At 39.2% G+C, this 22319-nt stretch overlaps 1 protein-coding gene across 22 annotated transcripts in view; it reads right to left on the bottom strand.

Annotated features, from left to right (window-relative positions):
• Positions 1–444: 444 nt before the first annotated feature.
• Positions 445–22319, bottom strand: part of ZC3H13 (zinc finger CCCH-type containing 13) — a 103711-nt gene continuing 81836 nt past the window's right edge. For 12 of the 22 annotated variants that reach the window (XM_086328934.1, XM_086328933.1, XM_086328923.1 and 9 more), the window contains 8 exons: positions 21667–22219; positions 17446–17549; positions 15912–17090; positions 14706–15224; positions 12132–12284; positions 9966–10166; positions 4740–4903; positions 445–2624 (listed from right to left, as the gene is read on the bottom strand). In XM_086328934.1, the coding sequence (XP_086185060.1) occupies positions 2454–2624; positions 4740–4903; positions 9966–10166; positions 12132–12284; positions 14706–15224; positions 15912–17090; positions 17446–17549; positions 21667–22219 (3044 nt within the window). In that variant the 3' untranslated portion in view covers positions 445–2453. Of the gene's footprint in view, positions 2625–4739; positions 4904–5869; positions 6477–7225; positions 7301–9965; positions 10167–12131; positions 12285–14705; positions 15225–15911; positions 17091–17445; positions 17550–21666; positions 22220–22319 lie in introns of those variants that run through there. The other 10 variants (XM_086328926.1, XM_086328925.1, XM_086328920.1 and 7 more) reach the window with 7 other exon arrangements.

The following is a 22319-nucleotide window of genomic DNA, read 5'->3' on the forward strand; positions in this document are numbered from 1 at the left end:
TCTCAGCCTCTACCAGCTTAGAAATGGGTTTTTCCTTGTAGGAATCTCTCGGCTAATGCTGTTTTTTCTTTTTTTCAGAGGAAACTGTTATCTTGAGCTGGAACCCATATCCTTTTAAAATAACAAATTGAAAGCATCACTGACACTATAGATACTGTTTACCTTAATCTTTGCCCAACTGAACAGTAAGGAATAACAGAGTATGTTCTGCTGATGCCACAAATTCTCAGATTAATAGAGATAAGTCACAAGTGGTCATGGGGAAGAATGGGAAAGATAACCTGCAGTTACTGATCAGAATAAAGAGAAGTGACAGGTCAGATTTTAACATATTAAGGTACTACTTGAGTATGGTGAGAATTTTTTAATGAAAAAGTTAGTACAAGACTTTACAAAATAGGAAATCTGTCCTTCGCAAAAGAAACCAACTGATTCAACAGAATGTAAGTATCTGTTAACTGTCATTTTATTTACTGTGGATTGCACACATAGTCTTGCCTCTTCTCTAGCTGGACAACTCCTTATTGCAAGCAGCTAGAGTCCAGTTGTGACAAGAGGACAAACTTCATCAGTTACAAGACAGAAGACTTTACTAACAAATAGTTTATAGATCAAAAGATGTTTCCACAAATACTGGTCCAAGAAATTTTATGGAAAATCCAACAAAAATTCACTTTAGAAAAATTTTATGGGTATATGATTAGCAATACATAGAATGTTTATGAGACTTAACACTGCATTCCCATTGGGAGCATAAAGCTCTGAGTACTGTGATTAAGCAAAGAAAGAGTTTAAAATTTTTCTTTTACAACTTAACATATTCAAACTAAAAAGGCAACAGATTTGACTAAATGGCAAATCTACCTGTATAGTTTTCATTCTGTAAAGAAATATTCCTAAAAGTCAATGGACAGAACAGGATAACCATAACTTTTGTTATACTCCACATGTCTTTGAACTCAGAGAATCTAGGACTTTAAATCTTTATGCTACAGAGAACACTATTATCCACTAAAACAGAAGGTAATTTTCTAAAGGGTATTCATTCTCCAGGTCATTAAAGAATTTTACATTTTTTCCTTATTCAAAAGATTTACCAATTGGTAAGAAGAAACAGACACCTGAAAAATCTTTTTGCTTACCTTTTTGGTTTTTGCTTCGCTACTTGCAGTTTTCTTATACATGCTTTCCAGGTCATTTGGAAATATGACTACTTCCTTTTCTGGTTAAGTATTTTATAAAAATTAAGTGCACAATGACTACAATATATGTTCCTGAATATAAACTTTCACCCTGTTACAGTATATTACCCACAGAGACAAGGTACAAAACTACTGAGACAGCTAACGTAGAATTACAGTTTTAACAAAAACCTGTGAAAGGCAATTGGAAAATTACAATTTTGATTGGTTTCCTTCATTATTTTTACTGTCTGCCCACAAATTCTGCACTTTGGAGTCCATTTCAGATACTTCTAGGAGTCCACTTCATGAGTTAAGTATGTACATACAAAATAAAGCAGATATACTGTAACTTATAAAAAGTAAATTGTTTATATATTATAGGTTAGAGGCAGATTAATATAATCAAAGGTTACAGTTCTGAAAAGTATGGTTTGTTTCAAGTATTACTGAGCTATACTTAAAGTACATCCTCAACTCTTATCACATTATTTACAGCTGTCCAATAACTCAAGCAGTAAAATATGTTAAGTACGAAACATATAATGTTGATGACAAATGTTTTTGAACATCAGGAATAAGATTAATGAGCAAAGTAAATCTAGAACAAGGAAAGGGAAGGTACATTTATTAAAAATAAAAAGTTGACAATCTCTGATAACAAACAAAACCATTGAGAATTGAAATATATCCAATATACATTGTAACAATGCACATATATTTTAACAAACTGAAGAGTCATTAAGTAGTTCTACTTAGAATTTCAGAAAACAGGACTGTGGCTTGCTCCTGCAGGAGGCCAGCCTACACACAGTAGCACCCCTCTGTGTCCTGTGCATCACGGTGGTGCATGGTGTGTGTGTGTTTATTCAGTGAACACACTGTTTCTGGAGAAAATCGCAGTTTCTGTAAGGATGATCCAGTACATAAGTCAGTGGCTCTGGCTCCATTTCATAAAAAAATCTGTGTAGGCTAGAAGCGTAAGGATGACTGTTTTCAAAAGCTTCAGTTTTACCAAAAGGTATAGAATAAATTACAACTCAATCTAGATGCTTTCACATTATTTTGGACAGTGTAAAAATTTATGTAAAATCTTAAGCTCGCCAAACTAGTGTCTTTAAACTTTATTAAAAAAGTTCATCACTATTTTAGCATGGCTGGTAAGTCTTTTCTGTCTTTGTCACTAATAATGCTTGTCAAACCAAAGAACTTTGAAAAAGAATACACACTGCTGAAGGAAAATAGTACCAAAAATGTACCTGGACTTCAGTCTTAAGACACACAGAGTTCCTGTTGGATACCGGACTGTGAAAGTTTATCATCTTCAGTCTTTTCAGGTCCTGGGGCTTGGCACATCGTCTTTCGCTTAAATAATCGAAGACTCAGTCGTAACAGTTCATTGTCTACCACTGGAGCGTTTGTATAAGCTTGTTTTACGGTGCCCTATTTGGAGAAAAAGTTTAAAAAGATGTAGATTAGGTAACAGTAGAAAAGACAGGTTTAACTGCTAACAAAAATCAGTTATAAGAAAAATCAGTTTGCGATAGGTATTAAGTTAGCTGTGTGTACATGCTCAGTCGCTTTAGTCGTGTCAGACTCTTTGTGACCCCATGGGCTGTAGCCTGCCAAGCACCTCTGACCATGGGATTCTCCAGGCAACAATACTGGAGTGGGTAGCCATGCCCTCCTCCAGGGGGCATTCCCAACCCAGGGATCAAACATCTCCTGCATTGGCAGGCAAGTTCTTTACTAGTAGCGCCACATGGGCTGTACTGGATATTTAAAAGCAAAATTAAGTAATGCTGTTTTCAGACTCAAGGAATCTTACAAAAGAAAGCAATCTTCTTGACAATCCCTGACAGGTAATCAAGTAGCTTTCACTTCACTGTTTCCAATGACAAAACAAAACAACAAAAACACATGGCACATTGTATGAAGTTCCACACTAATTCCATCTTACTTTCACAGGGCACCGAACATTCCACACTCCTTACTGGTCTGCTAATGTGCCATAAGATGCAGGCTCTAGAACTGAACAAATTCTCCAAAGACAGCTGATCCACGCCATCTACTGCGAAACTACCATCTCCTTTGTTCTAAGAGGTAGACCTCTATTATTGGAACCTAAAGCTATCTTAGAGGAGAAGGCAATGGCACCCCACTCCAGTACTCTTGCCTGGAAAATCCCATGGATGGAGGAGCCTGGTAGGCTGCAATCCATGGGGTCGCTAGGAGTCGGATACGACTGAGCGACTTCACTTTATTTTTTCACTTTCATGCACTGGAGAAGGAAATGGCAACCCACTCCAGTGTTCTTGCCTGGAGAATCCCAGGGACGGTGGAGCCTGGTGGGCTGCGGTCTATGGGGTCGCACAGAGTCGGACACGACTGAAGCGACTTAGCAGCAGCAGCAGCAAAACTATCTTAGAAGTTTTGAAAGTTACTGTCGTGAAATTTTGTTTAACATTCTCCAACCATGAATAATGAAATAAGGTAAGATTTGCTATTTCCAGCATTCTGCTATTTCTCTTCTAGAATCCTTAAAGGAACAATGATGCCTTGGTCACATTTGCATTACAAAAAAAGATTTTTTTTTAAGTTGTGATACACTAAAACTAGCTTTTTATGTATACAGTTCTATGAGTTTTTAACTCATGTTTATAGTTAAGAAACCATGACCACAATCAGAATAGAATAGAGAAATTTCATCATTCAAAAAAAACAAAACCTTCCTTTGTTTTCCCTCTGTACTCCACCGTCTTCCCAACTCTAAGCCCTTATAACCAATGATACAAGGGCCAAACCATAACAGAACTTTGATAATGTCATATCCATGGTCTACCCTGAACTGGAAGGATTTACAAGGTTCTGAACAATGGTTCTCAATAAGAAATTTGCAGGGGTGTTTTTGGGCATCATAATTTTTGAAGGGTACTATGGCACATTAGAGAAGGAACCAGGAAATGTTACAAAATATTTTTTATAAAAAGGGAGCAGGAGTCTGATGATACTGCAAACCATACAGCCTCTCAACTGGGGTTCCTTACCTGAATCAAACAGAAAATAGCTGGGTTTCAAGTCCCTTTATTCTGCTCAAGTAAATGCTTACACATAATCACTTCTATTTGTTTCCTCTCTTCAACTTGGTATATTTTCATAAACACTATATATATAAACATGCTCTATATAGTAATAAAATCTCCTTACCACTCTTTATCTGGGAAATGTTTTTCCTTTATCTTCAATTTAAATAAATTTCTAGTATATTTTATTACTGAAAGAAACTTTACAAATGAAAAGTATTTCACAGGAATATTTTAAATTTTCTTTAAGCCTCTAACAATTTGCTATTCAAAACAAATGTTCTTCAACAGTATTAAAGTAAAATAAAAGGTATTATAAATTCTAATAAAATTTTTTCTCTTACATGTGTATATGACTGGGAAACCAATGCATAAAAACAGATAATGAGACCTGAACCTCACTGTAAAGCAATCAAATGAAAAATATGTCCATACGACTCAACACTTTCCGATTTTTCTAAGGAAATAACAGTACCTTCTCATTTTTAACAAGCTGCTTTCGGATTGCAGAATCCCGTCTGAAGCATAATGCTTTACAACATGGTCCAAGATTACTAAGCAGATTTGCTCTTTCCTCTTTTCGTAGTAATGCAGCCATGTTGAGAGCCCCGAGTTCATGTTCAAAGAGACTGTCTGTATCTTTCAAAAAAAGAACACACATTAAGGCTTCTGAAAACAGAAGTGTTAACTGCTTGGATGAATAGTCCACAAAGTCTATATATTATCGAAGTTACCAACATTGACTTCCTTGGTGGCTCAGATGGTAAAGCATCTGCCTATAATGTGGGAGACCTGGGTTCAATCCCTGGGTTGAAAAGATCTCCTGCAAAAGGAAATGGCAACCCACTCCAGTATTCTTGCCTGGAGAATCCCATGGACAGAGGAGCCTGGTAGGTGACAGTCCATGGGATCGCAAAGAGTCGGACACAACTGAGTGACTTCGCCTCACTTCCCCAACATTGGTGAAAATTATTTTGTAATATTAAATGTGACCTGCGCTCTGTGAGAGAACGCCAGCATATAGCTTTGCTGCTGCTGCTGCTTAGTTGCTTCTGTCATGTGCAACTCTGTGTGACCGACCCCATGGACTGCAGCCCTCCAGACTCCTCTGTCCATGGGGATTCTCCAGGTAAAAATACTGGAGTGGGTTGCCATGCCCTCTTCCGGGAGCTCTTCCTGACCCAGGGATCAAACCTGGATCTCCTGAATTGCAGGCAGATTCTTTACCACTGAGCCACCAGGGAAGCCTAGTTTTACTGCTAGTCTCAAACAAAAATAAATATTCTGATAGTCACTTTTTTTAAGATATAAGAAAAGCAAAATGGAGAGACAGAATTTAGACATGGGTTATATACACAGTACATCATGAGAAACGCTGGACTGGAAGAAGCACAAGCTAGAATCAAGATTGCCGGGAGAAATATCAATAACCTCAGATATGCAGATGACACCACCCTTATGGAAGAAAGTGAAGAGGAACTCAAAAGCCTCTTGATGAAAGTGAAAGTGGAAAGTGAAAAGGCTGGCTTAAAGCTCAACATTCAGAAAACGAAGATCATGGCATCCGGTCCCATCACTTCATGGGAAATAGATGGGGAAACTGGAAACAGTGTAAGACTTTATTTTTTGGGGCTCCAAAATCACTGCAGATGGTGACTGCAGCCATGAAATTAAAAGACGCTTACTCCTTGGAAGGAAAGTTATGTCCAACCTAGACAGCATATTCAAAAGCAGAGACATTACTTTGCCAACAAAGGTCCGTCTAGTCAAGGCTATGGTTTTTCCTGTGGTCATGTGTGGATGTGAGAGTCGGACTGTGAAGAAGGCTGAGTCCCGAAGACTTGATGCTTTTGAACTGTGGTGTTGGAGAAGACTCTTGAGAGTCCCTTGGACTGCAAGGAGATCCAACCAGTCCATTCTAAAGGAGATCAGTCCTGGGATTTCTTTGGAAGGAATGATGCTAAAGCTGAAACTCCAGTACTTTGGCCACCTCATGCGAAGAGTTGACTCATTGGAAAAGACTCTGATGCTGGGAGGGATTGGGGGCAGGAGGAGAAGGGGACGACAGAGGATGAGATGGCTGGATGGCATCACTGACTCGATGGACGTGAGTCTGAGTGAACTCCGGGGGTTGGTGATGGACAGGGAGGCCTGGCGTGCTGCGATTCATGGGGCTGCAAAGAGTCGGACACGACTGAGCGACTGAACTGAACTATGAGAAGAAAAGTTCAAGTTAATTAGTAAAGTCAAATTCAATATATTGCTTACCATCAACCACTAAAAGTTTTAGGTTCAGGACTTTACTACATTTGAATCTTGCTATAATAATGTGACTACAGTGTGATCCCCGAAAATCTCCGTTAGGAAAGTGATGAGGTGTTTAGATCTACAAATTTTATCCAATATTCGGTCACTATAAAAACCAGGGACAAGGTATCAAATTAAAATCACTGTAAGTTACAGCTTGCAAGGTGAGGAGAAAATCTGTTAAAAGTAGACAAAAAGGAAAGAAAAATTCAGAAAATAGGACCAGTCAATAATTGAAAAGAGTAAGAATAGTAACTTCAAAGCTAGCACTCTAAGAGCTGGTCAAGAGTGCAAAATGGTACTGGGTAGTGTTTCTATAACAACACGATCAAACAGGTTACTGCTAGCAAGGAAAAGAGTAAAGAACCACCAGATAAAAACAAAATGGACACATGTGACTAAAAATTGATGGACTTGCATTATATATTTCATTTCCTGAACTGCTAGGCATAAACAGTGAGATAAGATATTTAGTTAAGAAAAAAGTTGTCTTATGTAATATAGTTGATGATAAAAAGCAAAAATGTAAATAAAAACTCAAAAATAGTTCACAAACTCTGATGTCTATCTGAATCATCTGCAGAGCTTTTTAAAATACAGTGGGAGCGTCTTCCCACTAGATCTACAGACTCTCCACAGTTGGAACTAGGTTACCTTGGGAAAAGGCACTTCCTCACGTGATTCACACAAAGCAGTGTTTGAGCCGATGACACAGCCATATAATGCACACTATTTAAAAAAACAAACATTAACAACCATTCTGCTGTAACTACAAAGAAAGAAACCTGCATTTAGTCCAAGCACTTCCTTGAAAACTGCTCATTAGGACAAATTACTTTTATAAAGTACAAAACACACTTGCAAACATCACTGGAAAGTGTAACATGGCTAGCCTTAGTCCCTTCCTGGATCTAAACTGACCAGTACCAAATGACTCGAGAAGATTAAACCTAAGTGCAAGTAAACCAAAGAAACTAAAATAACTGGGAAAGTTTAGTTCAAAAGTACTTAATCATACTATAATCAAAAAACCTAAGACAAAAGAAATTTAGATTTTAGTACACATGCAAGTTTTCTGCTTTAAGCCTTTAGAATTTAAAACATATCCTGGGAAATTAGGAGTGACATATACACACTGCTGTGTGTAAAATAGCTACTGGGAAGCGCTGTACAGCACAAGAAGCCCAGCTCAGTGAGGACCTAGAGGGTGGGATCGGGGTGTGGGGGGCGGCGGAGGTGGTGGGAGGGACGTCCAAGAGGGAGGGGACATATGTATACATATAGCTGATTCACTTCACTGCACAGCAGAAGCTAACACAAAATTGTAACGCAATTATACTCCAATTAAAAAATTACATACTGAGTAGGGATATACTTTCTTCAGTATTGGGACACAGAAACAGACAAAATGGATTAGAAAAAAAAATCACTATCAGTTATTTCACAAATATTTATCAAATACTATGTGTCACATACTACTCAAGGCAATGGCAAAATTAGTAGTACAGATCATCAGACACTGGATATAGCAGTAAATACAGTCCTATTCCTTAGAGAACTTCTATTCAGTATCATATATTAGTTGTCTAATAAAGCTACTCACCACCAAAAAACAGGACTACTTGGTAAAGTGTTAGTCGTTCAGTCGTGTCCGACTCTTTGAGACCCCATGGACTGTAGTCCACCAGGCTTCTCTGCCCATGGGATTTTCCAGGCAAGAACACTGGAGTGGGTTGCCATTTCCTTCTCCAGGGGATCTTCCTGACTTAGGAATCGAACCTGGGTCTCCCACATTGCAGGCAGATTCTTTACTGTCTTGAGCCACCAGGGAAGCCTGGACTACTTGGTAAGGAAAAATCAAATCCTTCTTCACAGTGTATATTTTCATTGTTTAAGTGATCATTAGGGACAAACTATAGTCTAATTTTGCTAACTATGCAACAGATTTTAACTTGAAATGCCATTAACAAAAGTCACAGAAGCAAATAGCTGCAGATATGGATAAGACCTTAGGGATTTCACTACATCATTTTATGCCCACGGGAGTTACATGCTTAAGATCACAGAGCCAATCAAACAAGGGGGAAAGAATGGGCAAGAACTTAAGACAGTGGTCATTTGTCAGATTAACACATATTCACTTATAATTTATGGTCTATGTATATTGGGCCGTATTAAAATCAAGACAGTTTCTGCTTATGCTAACAGCTGGAGAGAACATGTATTCATGAAACATAAAACAAACATTTTCCAATTTTATATTAGTAAAAAGCTCAATTCTTTTACCTCAAACTTTTTCACTCTCATGAACATGATAAAACATTAAATAATCTTACTGCTTTCATCTTTTACCCCCTATCCTTTTCACATTCCTCTTCCCCATTAATAAAGTATTAATAAGCTGCCAAAACACAGGGGATCTTCCCAACCCAGGGACTGAAACTAGGTCTCCTGCATTGTAGGTGCATTCTTTACCATCTGAGCCACCAGGGAAGCCCAAGAATACTGGAGTGGGTAGCCTATCCCTTCTCCAGGGGAACTTCTTGGCCCAGGAATCAAATTGGGGTCTCCTGCATTGCAGGTGGATTCTTTACCAGCCAAGCTACCAGGGAAGCCCAATAAGCTGCCAAAACACCGTGAGGTAGGTTTCAGATAACAGGAGGAAAAAAAAATTCTACAAACTAAAAATGTTCTGGAATAATAAAAAGCTGTAGCTGTTTTCACTGTCTAAAATCAATGTGATAAAATACTTTCAAACTAAACAGCAGTAGTAATATTTACTAGGCATCACTGCATGTCAGAAACTATTCTAAGTGTTTTACTTGTGATAACTCATTTGCTCCTCCTAACAATCAGGTGACTTGGCAGTATAATTTCTCCCAGTTTGCAGATGGTGACAGTAACATATAGATTGCCTATAGCTATTAAGTGGTGTACCTATTGGAATCCAGGCCATCTGGTTCACAGACTGAGTTCTTAAGCACTTTGTAAGTCTCAATCTAAACATCTGCATTTGAGCAAAATTCTCCATTTCCCAGGGGAAAGCCCTGCCAAGATTATCAATCTGCTTAGATATGAGAAATATCTAAGTTCACTTTCCTAAGATCTACCTCATTTGGCCCTGGGCAAACCACTGAGCACTTTCACACTTACCTGTTAAAAAGTAATTGTGATGCAGAAAGATCATTGCGCTATGTTTACAACTCATCTGTAGGTTTAAATTTCTCTCAAAATAAAACAAACTTTGACCATGAGGATTAAATAATGAAAATAAGTGATTCTTAAAAAAAAATTCTTATATCATAACTGCTACATGAGAACAGAACAGAATCCTTTTCAAAGGCATCTTTATATTTATATTAGACATTACACACTTAAACTGGGATGGAATTACCTTTGGGCTTTTCTAAAAGTCTCTGACATGTTTCCTTGACTTTCGTAAAGAGCTCAGGACCAGCCAACTTTTTAGAAATGCCAACTCGCAGCATAACAGCTCCAGGTGTGAATTTTAAGAGCGCGGCTCCAGGCTCTCGTGGCTCTTTTGGATGCTTTGGCATAAGACCAGACCAATCCACGTCTATCACATCTAGCGGATCTACAAAAAGTTACAGAATTTTCTTACACCAAGAAATACCATTCCTGTTATCCAGGGAGAAATACAGATTGCAAGACACAGGAAAGCAAATGATAAGTAATTTAAATTAAAAAAGGCATATTCTTAAAAAGATTTTCTATAAAAACTAGTATTTAGAGTCTAAGAAATTTTACAAATAAACTTCCTCACCAAAGGAAAATAGTAAAGAGGTCATAGGCAAGTGCTCCCACCCACCTGCATTTCTTTTATATGTGGAATCTAAAAGAATCAAACAAATAAAAAGAAATCCAAACTCATAGATATAGAGATTGGTGGTTTCCAGAGGGGGAGGGATCCAAAGGTCAGACAAAATGTGTGAAGGGTATCAAGAGGTACAAACTTGCAACGATAAATAAATCACGGCAATGCAATGTAGTGTGTGGTGACTCTAGTCAACAACATTGTATTCCAACATGAAAAGTTGCTGCTGCTGCTAAGTCACTTCAGTTGTGTCCGACTCTGTGCGACCCCATAGATGGCAGCCCACCAGGCTCCCCCGTCCCTGGGACTCTCCAGGCAAGAACACTGGAGTGGGTTGCCTTTTCCTTCTCCAATGCATGAAAGTGAAAAGTGAAAGTGAAGTTGCTCAGTCGTGTCCGACTCTTAGCGACCCCATGGACTGCAGCCTACCAGGCTCCTCCATCCATGGGATTTTCCAGGCCAGAGTACTGGAGTGGGGTGCCATTGCCTTCTCCTAAAAGTTGCTAGAAAGTATGAAAAGTTCTCATCACAAGGAAAAAAACTATGTAACTTTGCATGGCGGTAGATGATACCATGTCAAGGTAACTAGACAATGTGGTGATCATGTTGCGATGTATATACAAATGTCTAATCACTATGTTGTGCACCTGAAATTAACGTAATTTATGTCAATTATACTTCAATAAAGAAAAATCCAAAACAAACAAAACGCAAGCAAACAAGCACCTAAGCAAACCCATTCCTACAAATAATGCCTTTAAATTGCTTGAGAGAGTCTCAATGAAAGAATTCCACTATTTCACTAAGACTAGGTCTGACATTTTGAAACTTGGTACCAGAATCATCCAAGGGTTAATTAAATCTAGGAATGTATTTAGTTTGAATGTGTACATGCACAAACAGACAAATACACAGACACTACTTTTTAAAAAACAAATAATTCATTATGAAAACTTTAAGAATCAGGCAGTGGCTATAATTAAAATTGAGAATCATCTATCCACTGACAAGGAACAGTTTAGGAAATTAACAAAATAATGTTCTATTCAGAAACACCTAATAGCTGATAATAATAAAGATAACATACATACATTATACATTAGTATAAAAAACTGTAAAATACAAGAGCAAATTAAGTCAAAATAAAGATTTAATATTCTACATACCCCAAAACCCTTACTATGATAAATTGTTAGTAACAATTAGACTAATTGGGATGATTCAACAAGAACAATAAAGGTTGTTGATTCATGGTGTAGTCACTGGAGTAAGCTCTGGCAATGAATAAAACACTGTAAGTGAAAATATTACTGAATTTGGAAAATCAAGAGAAGTATAGAAATAGTGTTCAAATACAACCTCAAGTTACTAAGTTTCTGAATGGTCATTTCAACAGTTTGTGGAACACAGCTGTGAAGCTCTGTACCATATACCTACCATCTGTTTTAAATTCCAGGTCCTACAATAGGAATCAAACTCTGGAAAGGAAATCTTACACTTGTGCTATTTTAGATACTGCCCTTTTCAATTTATAAGCAATGTCTATTTAAAAATGAACAGAGCATAATAACTATAATTTTCACTTTATTGGCCTTTCAATGTTAATTAAAACACAACTGGGAAGATTCTGTGTTTTATCAATTCTTACAGCATGAAAGGAAACAAAGAATACCTCAATATCTTAATTAAATACCTTTTATGTTTAACCACCTCTGCAATGATTACCTGGCATCTTCTCTTCATCCTGTTGGTCCTCCCGCTTTTCAGCATCACCTGCCAGAATTTCATCTAGTTCATCATCACTAATTGGCTCGTATCCTTCTCCAGCACCAGATCCCAATGAATGTGCATCATCTAGCTTGGATTCGTCGTCTCCTGCTAAACAGAAAAATTAATTTCATGCCAAAGAGAGCATTAAAAGAAAGGGACATCTAAGTGAAACCAAAGAGGAGAGGCTGGGCACACTAAAAAATTGAGAAGCATTTTTTAATTTAAAACTACTTTTCTTAATTATTCAAAACACTTGATAATTTCAAAAGAAAACTTAAAAATGAATTAATTTAGTTTTAATGACAAGAACACAGTATGGACAGCAATATTAAAATAGGTTATAAGAATACAATTAAAATATGAGAAATAAAATCTACCACTAACATTAATACTAGTTAACTTTAATAAAACTGATTCAGAAAATCTACTAATTTCAAAAGGATGCATTAATTTATCAAAATTAATTCAATTTTTAAAAGCTTGCAAACTAATTACTAGAATTAATTCGAAGTTTAAGTCTTAGCTCATAATATTTTATTCATGATATGAAGACCTAACTCTACAGTGGAGAGGTAGAAATGTAAGTGCCATTAATCCCCATCCCCCTCCACCACCGATCTCCCAATCATCTTCCCTATGCCAATGTTTTCCTTTAATTAATAAATGCAATTTTAAAAGATTGCTGTAATATAATTTTAAAGTATTTTTGTTATTAACCACTAGTGTATCTTCCATTTCTTTATTTACCAACTTGTCTCAACTACCTACACTAAAGCTTTGTCTCTTGGTGAGTTACTTGTAAACTTCAATTATCACAGTACTACACAGTACATTTAAGATTTCTAAGCAGGTTCTATCCATATACTTTACTGAGTTTACAACACTAGGTTTCAAAATGCAACAGTATCCTTTATAGATATAAACTTGCAGCAAATAAACTATGGGATGTTTCTAGTCATTTCTAATAATTTTCTACTGTATTAAATTCTGTACTAATCTCCTCATACCCCCACCAATTCACTTCTAAACAATTTTAACTTCATTATACAAATATACATCTAAACATAAATGCAAATAAAAGGGTTTTTAACTTTTCAAGCTTATCAAACTGTCCTACTTTAAGTGGGTAAAGTTTTTCATTTCACTTCTAAATCTCCATGCCACATTATCCATGATCACAAACAATGAATGGTATATTTTAGGGATGAAGGGCACAAATTCTAGTCACAGGAGAGTGATTATAATGATTAATTCAAATTACATTCAATTATACCCCAAGGTTGTACCTCCAATAGTACTATGGCTGACAAATTGATGCTACTGAAATTCAAATTTTAGATAAAAATGATTGTGACGACCACGAGGTAGAAACGTTTTTGTCAAGTAGAAAAAATATGTTAACAGTTTGGTGTACTGAAATATATCTAACCAAATAACCAAAAGATACAAGGATGTTTATAGTTTTAAAAGAATGTGAACAACTTTATTCTGGGACTAGTACAACAATACAGCAAATAAAAGGAATGTAAAATATTACTGCTCATGTACTAAGCATCCGAGAAGTTTCTTGGGGGCTTGAAGTGGAAAGGGCACATAAGCACTGGTATCAGAACTGGACAGTTCATGGAGGCAGAATTTCCAGGAGCATTCTCAGGGAAGGCCATTACTGTTGTTACCCTGGGCTATAATTCACCACAGAATAAGACGTAGGACAGGTATGGACAGGCAGGACAGATTTTCATGCATCAGCTATTTATTGTGTCCTTGCTAGCGGCTCGAAGATAAAGAAATAAAAACCTATGGTGCCTAACAAAGGAGTACAATATAACGGGGAGAGAACCATGGAAAAATAATTTACAATATGGTGCAGAGATGCTATTAAAGATGTATAAACAAGGTGCTTTGGCAATTTTAAAGAGCACCTTTAGCAGAGACGGTTTCACAGAGGAAATAATGCATAAACTGGGACTTGCTGTTTGAGTAAGAAAAGATAGAAGGGAAAAGGTCTGTCAGGCAATGGGAAGAGCAGACTCAGAGAAGGCTTGAGGAGGGAGACCATCCAGAGAACACAGAGGTGAGTCACTTTGTACAGCAGGCTGGGGGTGAAGGATGGACAACGGAGGGCCACACAGCGGAGGCTGGCTCTGACTGGGTAAAAGGGTGTACGTGGCCTTCTCAGAGTCCCTCATTCTAGGAGCTGGGAGTCAGTTTTAATAAGGGACCTGAGCATCCTCAGATTTTACTACCTGTGGCAGGCTCTGGAACCCACTCCTGCAGAATCTGAGAGACTGAAGGATGACTATAATTTTATCTCATTTAGGCTTATTAGAACCAAGTCTACCTTAAAAGTACTAACAAGAGGAACAAGTTTTTTAAGTATCATAGGCCTTTTCCTTATAAAATCTATTTTCCCTAAAACAATGGAGTCAATAATCTTATCAGATGACCCTTCAAAAGGGAAGTGCTGGTTTCCTATGAGATCTGAGAAGAAACGGGGCAGTGAAAGAGACGGAAAGGAGTGACACTCACCTTCCACACTCTCAGTCCTCTCAGCTCTACTTGTATCTTCAAATCCCTGCACAGATCCCAGATCTTTATCCAGCCTTTCTTTATCCAAAGCTCCAGAGTCTCGGGAACTGCCTTCTAGGTCTCTGTCATGCTCACTCTCCAGTTTGACTTCACTGCGTTTCACAGACTCTACTTGAGAACCCTCAAACGTTCTGTCCCTGTCCCTTTCCCGGTCCCTTTCCAGGGCATCGGAGAGTAGTCTCTCCCTCTCCCTGTCCAAGTCTCTCCTTTTGTCCCGTTCCCTCTCCCGTTCCCGCAGTCGATCCCGGTCCCTATTCCGGGGCCAATCTTTATCGGCATCCCGCTCCCAGTCTCTCTGCCGGACGTCCCTCCTTTCTCGCTCCCGCTCTCTCTCGTGCTCATAACGGTCGCGCTCTTGAAGCCTCTCTCTGCTGTCAAACGACCCCGATCTTGAATGGACCTGTCGATCTGACTCAGGAGAACTTCTTCTGGAACTATGGCTTCTTGAATCCTGGCGATCTAAAATCAATGAACCATATACAAAGACTTAACACATGATAAAACAGAAATAAAACGCTTTAATACAAGGTCTTTTAAAACTTACAATTTCTCTTTTTCTGTACTTATTTTAAATTATCCAAAGAACTCATCTTAAGGGAAAAATCCATCTCAAAGAAAGACATCCACCACTCTTCAGTAGTGTCAAATATGCAAAAGGCATGTTTGTTTCCTTGTTTATTTCCACTATAACCACAAAAGATCTTTAAAGAAATAAGTATGTAAAAATAAGTAAGCATTAACAGAACTGATCATTTCATTATGTACTTCCTCCTCTCCCCCTACCTTATTTACGCAGTCAACAGAGAAAAAGCATTGGTTGCAAGCAGCAGAACCAGAAGGTTAAAATTTTTAGGCATCAATAGAGAGACCCTTAACATGTAAGTGCTTTCCACCAAGATATACTACTAATATGCTGGTGTTAAACTGAGTGACATCACTGAATGTACCTCTACTCTATTGGTATTAATGTGATAATAGGTAACATCATGGTGGGATGGCTAAGCTTTTTAAGCTCCTTGAAAAATTTAAGGCAGTGTATAAACAACTTAGCATTTACTTTAAAATTATAATTCGAACAAAACATAAAAATGTACAAAATATACTCACATAAGAAACACTGGTTAGGTTATAATTTGTTTTTATTACCTGAGGAAGTACTTCGACTAGGTTCTCCACGCTTTAGCTGATCAATTCTGGATTTTCTCTCTCCTGTGATTTCCAGACTTTTAGTTTTTTCTCTGTCTCTTGAGCCGCTATGCAGCACTCTCTTTCGACCGTTCTGGTCATCCCCACTTCGATGAGCAGAGTCGTTGGATGGGGAGCGCAGACGGCCAGACGTGTGACTGCGATTGCTCCGGTTGCTGCCGAGGCTGCTGCTCCGCTTCTGATCCACTGGCTTGCGATGTGGTGCGTCTTCTATAGTAACATGAGGCGCCTCTACCTTTTCCGCCCGTGTTCTGTGGCACTTCCTATGGGAGTCTTCACTGGTAAAAGATGTATTGGTGGTGGGGAGGGCGGAGGTGGAAATGGTGGTGGTCGATGTGCTGAAGGCTGTGGCAGGGGTGGCCGCGGTAGCAGCCAAAGGAGGCGGTGGAGGAGGGAGAGAAGACGGCGAAGGGGTCCTTCCAGGGGTGGTGGCAGTGGCGGCGTGCTCTGGCTCCGTCAGGTCCGTGCGGTCAGGCACGTCCTCATCAGACCAGTCACTGAACGCTGTATCCTCTTTCTTCTGAGGGTCCTCCAGAGCGCCATCCTTATCACTGGGCATGTCAGCCGGCTCCTCTTTGGCTGTGATAGGCGGAGTCCTCGGGCCTCTTTTCTTCTTACTCTGCTGCACCGTTTCTTCATCAGAGATGTCAGAATCACCTCTGGACCGCTTACGCTTCTTTTCAACACTTTTCTTCTTCTGTCCTTTTTTTGGTGAAAATACTTGACCATCTTCAGACGCTATCTCTGTGTTACCCCTCCCCATTCCAACATCATCATCCTTCTTTCTCTTAATAGGTTTCTTTTGAATCTTTGCTTTTCTCTTGCTCTCCTCATAAGCTCCATCAGAGGTGTCTCGATCTTCGGATGGGTGGTGTCCTGTCAGGTCTTGTGAACGAGTTCTGGAGCTCTCTGTGATTTCTGTTTGTTCTCTCTGCTTATCTACAGAAGAAACTTTCTCTTTGAAATCCTGCTCTTCATAGCGCCTTGAACTTTCTTTTCTTTCTGGTTTACGATCGTCTTCTCTCCATCTACCCTGCCTGTCTTCTGTAAGGTGTGATGGACTAAGAGAACGTGATTCTTGAGGTCGAACAACCTGGCTCAAGAGTCTATGTTTTTCATCTAGACCAAAAGATAAAAGTCATCAGACTTTCATCATGTTAACAATACTGCATGTTACCTATAAATAACAAACCAGAGGCTCCCTTTTCATTTTAAGTGTAAAAATAACAATAATTTCAGTAAAAACCGAAGTACAGCTTTACTACAACTAGTGGGAAATGACAAGTGCCACTGTGGTAAAATGACTATATATTTCGAACACATACTTTTTTAGTCGCAATGTGATATATTCAGAAGCAGTAGAGCAAGTAAAAATTTTAAATCTTAATTCATCATTTCCTATTGATGTAAAAGAATTGTCTCATGGTTACAAATGAGTCTGACTCTAGAAACAGGGAACACAGATTCTGCTTACTTTTATCATCTCCACTGTTGTAGGCATCACTGTCAGGAGAATGCTCTCGCCGGCGCTTAGGTGACTGCCGAGGGCTAGGACTCCCTTCATTTCTATAGCGCTTCCTAAATCAGACAAACATAATTTGTAAGATTCCAGGGGATGAAAAAGATTTCCTTGTTTTTTACTATTATTTTTTACTATAACTATAAGATATAACTGCAGGATAACAATACTATCAGAGCTATCTGTATCATACAAAGGGCATTTATTTAGCATCTTTAACAAAATTCTTCATTTGTTGAGACTTAATGATTGTGGACTTAAAATACATGGTGCCATCTCTGCTTTTTTTTTTTTTACCATACATGTAGAATCGCTCACTGAAATTCGCCCAGTTTAATTACTGTAAAGTGGTGACACAGCAGAGGATTCAACTCTACTAAAACTTATTCATCAGTTTTACTGTTTTATGATATAGAAATACCTTTCGTTGGAAAGACAAATGAGAAAACCTAGTATTGGCTTTGTGGTCAAATAAGACTTGAGTTCAACTTTTAGTCATGTTACTTATTATGCAATTTTAGGTAAATTCCTTGAAGTCATTCTTAGCTTTTTCATCTGAATATAGGTGAAAAATGGGGGTCCATCTCATAAAACTGCAGTGAGGAATACATTTGTTATGTCATAAGCCCAGTGCCTGTCATGTTGTGGGCACACTAGGAAAAACTGGTTCTAACTCACCTCTTAGAACTAAATCATCTACTTAATGACAAATTAATAAAATAATTCATATGTTCACTATTTCTTACTCTTTAAACTTTAGATGACTAGTGTTCTCTGTATCTCTGGATACTTACGTTATTCTAGTGTTTTCCTATATTTTCACTGAATTTTGACCACCTTTTTTTTTTTTTTAAACAAACACTGTTTATAAATACTATGACCAGAAGTTGAGTAACACTGTAGCACATGTACCTTCTTGATGGCTCATTTATACAGATGAGCAACCAGGTAGAAAATGAGGCCCCAGATGTAGTATGACGCCTGCAGGCCCAAGCTTGTAACAATTCCTTATCTAAAGCTCCTGCCATCATCAGGTAGCCTATTTCCCCATCCTCTGAATCTGGGCTAACCCAGTGACTTACTATATATGACAAGAGGATGTGGTGAAAATGACACCGTGTAAGTCTGGAGATTTAGGATTCAAGAGGCCTTTCAGCTTCTGCTTTTGCCTTCTTGGTATGTATCTATTATCATATGCAAAAACAGAGTTTAGAGTATTAGAGGGAAAGAGGTCAAGATGCCCTAAGCAACAACCAGCACCAACCAGCACATCGCCAGACATGTGAGGAAGGCCATTTGGGGTCATTCAGACCTAGCTGACCTGCTAGATTGACTGGAGAAACAGAGTGATCCTACATGAGACCAGCAGAAGAGCCACTCTGCTGAGCTGAGTCAAACTGCCAACCCACAGAATCATGACCAAATAAATGGTGGTGGTTTTAAACTTCCACCATGACAATATACTGAGATAACAATAGATAAAAACATCAAGATATTTATCTCATATACCAAGTTACTTTATTGAGCAGCTGACTACTAAATTTCTGGGGCGCTTGTCAATGCTTGGAATATTTAACCACAACAAGCTCCAAGAAATTCTGGCTACTGTACATTGAGATTAGAAGCATGAAAATATAATCAAAGCATAGGACTAAAAAACAAATAACAAATATTTCAGAATTTTAATCTTAGAAGACAGAGAGTTAAAGAGGCCAGAGTAAAGAGAAATAATACATATTTTGCTCTACATGTGTTAAAGGTAGTATCTGAATTTTATGTTTAATGTGAGATATTTTCTTTTAATGCAGAGTGAGGGAAGCCAGAGAGTGAACTATAGAAAACCACCGCTGCAGACTGAAGGGAAGGCAAGACCTAATGGAAGAAGCCTCCATTTCTGTGGTATGTTGTTTGTTTATAACCAAAATCCATAACAGCAATGATGCAAATGCCTAAAGCAGAGAGTGTATTCACCATGAGGCAAATGAGCTAGAAGTAGGGGCAAAGAAACTGAAGCTATATAAATGATTTTCAGTTTGTCTTAACAAATTTAACTGCATCCTCTATTCTAGTTGGCATTAAAAGAAAAAAAAAGGCCTTTAATTTGGATGTTTGGTTTTAGGTCTGTAAAACCTCAAAACTGACCAATCAGAGTCTGGGATTCTTGTGGCTATAGTGACTGGCTTAGCTCTCTTGTTTACTCCTCAAATGAAGGCTTTAACTGAGCTGACAGGTATAACCCTGGGGTCATCCTAGCCGTCATTTGGGGAAAAGCTTTCTAAGTCTAAAACTAACACATAAGAAAATAGTGCAGAAATACCATTCTTGATGCTTTGAGAATCTGAGTATAATCACATCAGAACAAATAAAAACCCTGGACTTCCCACATATCTGAGCAATAAGTTTTTTGGTATTAAAAAAAAAAAGAGTAAGAGAGAAAAGGAAAGGGAAAATGTCCTCGGTATATAATAACAACACATCTAGGTCTCCAAATAGGAAAAGGAGTACATCAAGGCTGTATATTGTCACCCTGCTTATTTAACTTCTATGCAGAGTACATCATGAGAAACACTGGGCTGAAAGAAGCACAAGCTGGAATCAAGATTGCTGGGAGAAATATCAGTAACCTCAGATATGCAGATGACACCACCCTTATGGCAAAAAGTGAAGAGGAACTAAAAAGCCTCTTGATGAAAGTGAAAGAGGAGAGGGAAAAAGTTGGCTTAAAGCTCAACATTCAGAAAACTAAGATCATGGCTTCTGGTCCCATCACTTCATGGGAAATAGATGGGGAAATAGTGGAAACAGTGTCAGACTTTATTTTTTTGGGCTCCCAAATCACTGCAGATGGTGACTGCAACCATGAAATTAAAAGATGCTTACTCCCTAGGACAGTTATGACCAACCTAGATAGCATATTCAAATGCAGAGACATTACTTTGCCAACAAAGGTTCGTCTAGTCAAGGCTATGGTTTTTCCAGTAGTCATGTATGGATGTGAGAGTTGGACTGTGAAGAAAGCTGAGCGCGAAGAATTGATGCTTTTGAACTGTGGTGTTGGAGAAGACTCTTGAGAGTCCCTTGGACTGCAAGGAGATCCAACCAGTCCATTCTGAAGGAGATCAGCCCTGGGTGTTCACTGGAAGGACTGATGCTAAAGCTGAAACTCCAGTACTTTGGCCACCTCATGCAAAGAGTTGACTCACTGGAAAAGACTCTGATGCTGGGAGGGATTGGGGGCAGGAGGAGAAGGGGACGACAGAGGATGAGATGGCTGGATGGCATCACCGACTCGATGGACATGGGTTTGGGTGAACTCCGGGAGTTGGTGATGGACAGGGAGGCCTGGTGTGCTGCAGTTCATGGGGTTGCAAAGAGTTGGACACGACTGAGCGACTGAACTGAACTGAACCTTTGCAATGCCATGGACTGTAGTCCACCAGGCTCCTCTGTCCATGGGATTTCTCAGGCAAGAATACTGGAGTGGGTTGCCATTTCCTTCTCCAGGGGATCTTCCCAACCCAGGGATCTAACTCACGTTTCTTGCTTGGCAGGCAGGTTCTTTACCACTCTTCCACCTGGGAAGCCCATACTAAACAAAACAACTATAACTCCACAGTCCAGAGAGGACCTCTCTCTCTCTCTCTTCTTTGGTGGTTCCAGAAGTTCCTCAGTTCTAAGACATTATGAATGCTTCTGTAGCCTGCCAGCGGTGATTCTAAACTTCTAAGTACACCAAACTCATAAAGGACTATCAGGAACGGGACAAGCATTATGTCCTGGTGACAAGCCAACTCTATTAACTTGTTATACAGTGGATATGAAGGGATGGGATACAAATCCACTGGTTCTACCACTGTTAGGTTGGATTCCTGTTAAAAACAAGTCTCCAGCAGTCAAACCAATGTGCCATCAAAAATGGCTGCAATCAAACAGTAAACAAAAATTATTAACTGTATCTGTTGGATACAGAAATAAAATAATGGGAAAACTGTTACTTTTTTCCGTCAACAATTCAAAAGATGTTGCATGCCAAATATAGAAAATAAAGCTGAGATACACGAAAATGCGGAGAGGAAAGAGAATGAACAGGGTATTAGGTGCCGCTGAGAAACTTAATGTAAGGAACTTTCTGAATTCCTCCACTAAAATGTACAAGTCTGGCTCGAGGTCACTTACTTGGACTTTCTCTCCTCGTGGCCGTCTCTGGGGTTCCGGTCTTCTCGCAGATCTTCCCGCTTTTCCCTGCGGTCCTCGCGAGCTTTCTCCTTGTCTTCCCACTCCCTCTGGCGCTCGCGCTCGCGCTCCCTCTCCCTCGCTCTCTCCCGCTCGCGCTCGCGTTCGCGCTCCCTCTCCCGCTCACGCTCCCGCTCCCTCTCTTCGCGCTCGCGCTCCCGCTCTTTCTCCCGCTCGCGCTCCCTCTCTCTCTCCCTCTCTCTGTCGTGCTCCCGGTCACGCTCTCGCTCCCGGTCTCTCTCCTTCTCTCTTTCTCTCTCGCGCTCGCGCTCCCGCGCCGCCCGCTCTCTTTCCAGTTCTCTCTCTTTCTCTCTCTCCCGGTCCCTCTCCCGCTCGCGCTCCCTCTCCCGCTCGCGCTCCCGTTCCCGGTCTCTCTCCCTAGCCCTTTCGTCTCTTCTATCATCCGTTCTGTCTACTCTTCGTTCCTCTCTTCGTTCCTCACGCTCAAGCTCGTCATTCCTTCCCTGATGTCGAATTGGTGAGCTTGGTCTTTGATCTACAATGAAAATCAAGTTTCATCAGTGATTAATTTGACAGATTAAAGCTATTGTTAAGACAGTATGGCAAATCTTAAACTTTATCTGTGTATAGGGTCA

The sequence above is a fragment of the Bos grunniens genome, chromosome 12, assembly GCF_055505025.1.
Source record: "Bos grunniens cultivar Pamir isolate PY7600 chromosome 12, Bosgru_T2T1.0, whole genome shotgun sequence".
In the NCBI taxonomy this organism is placed as follows: domain Eukaryota; kingdom Metazoa; phylum Chordata; class Mammalia; order Artiodactyla; family Bovidae; genus Bos; species Bos grunniens.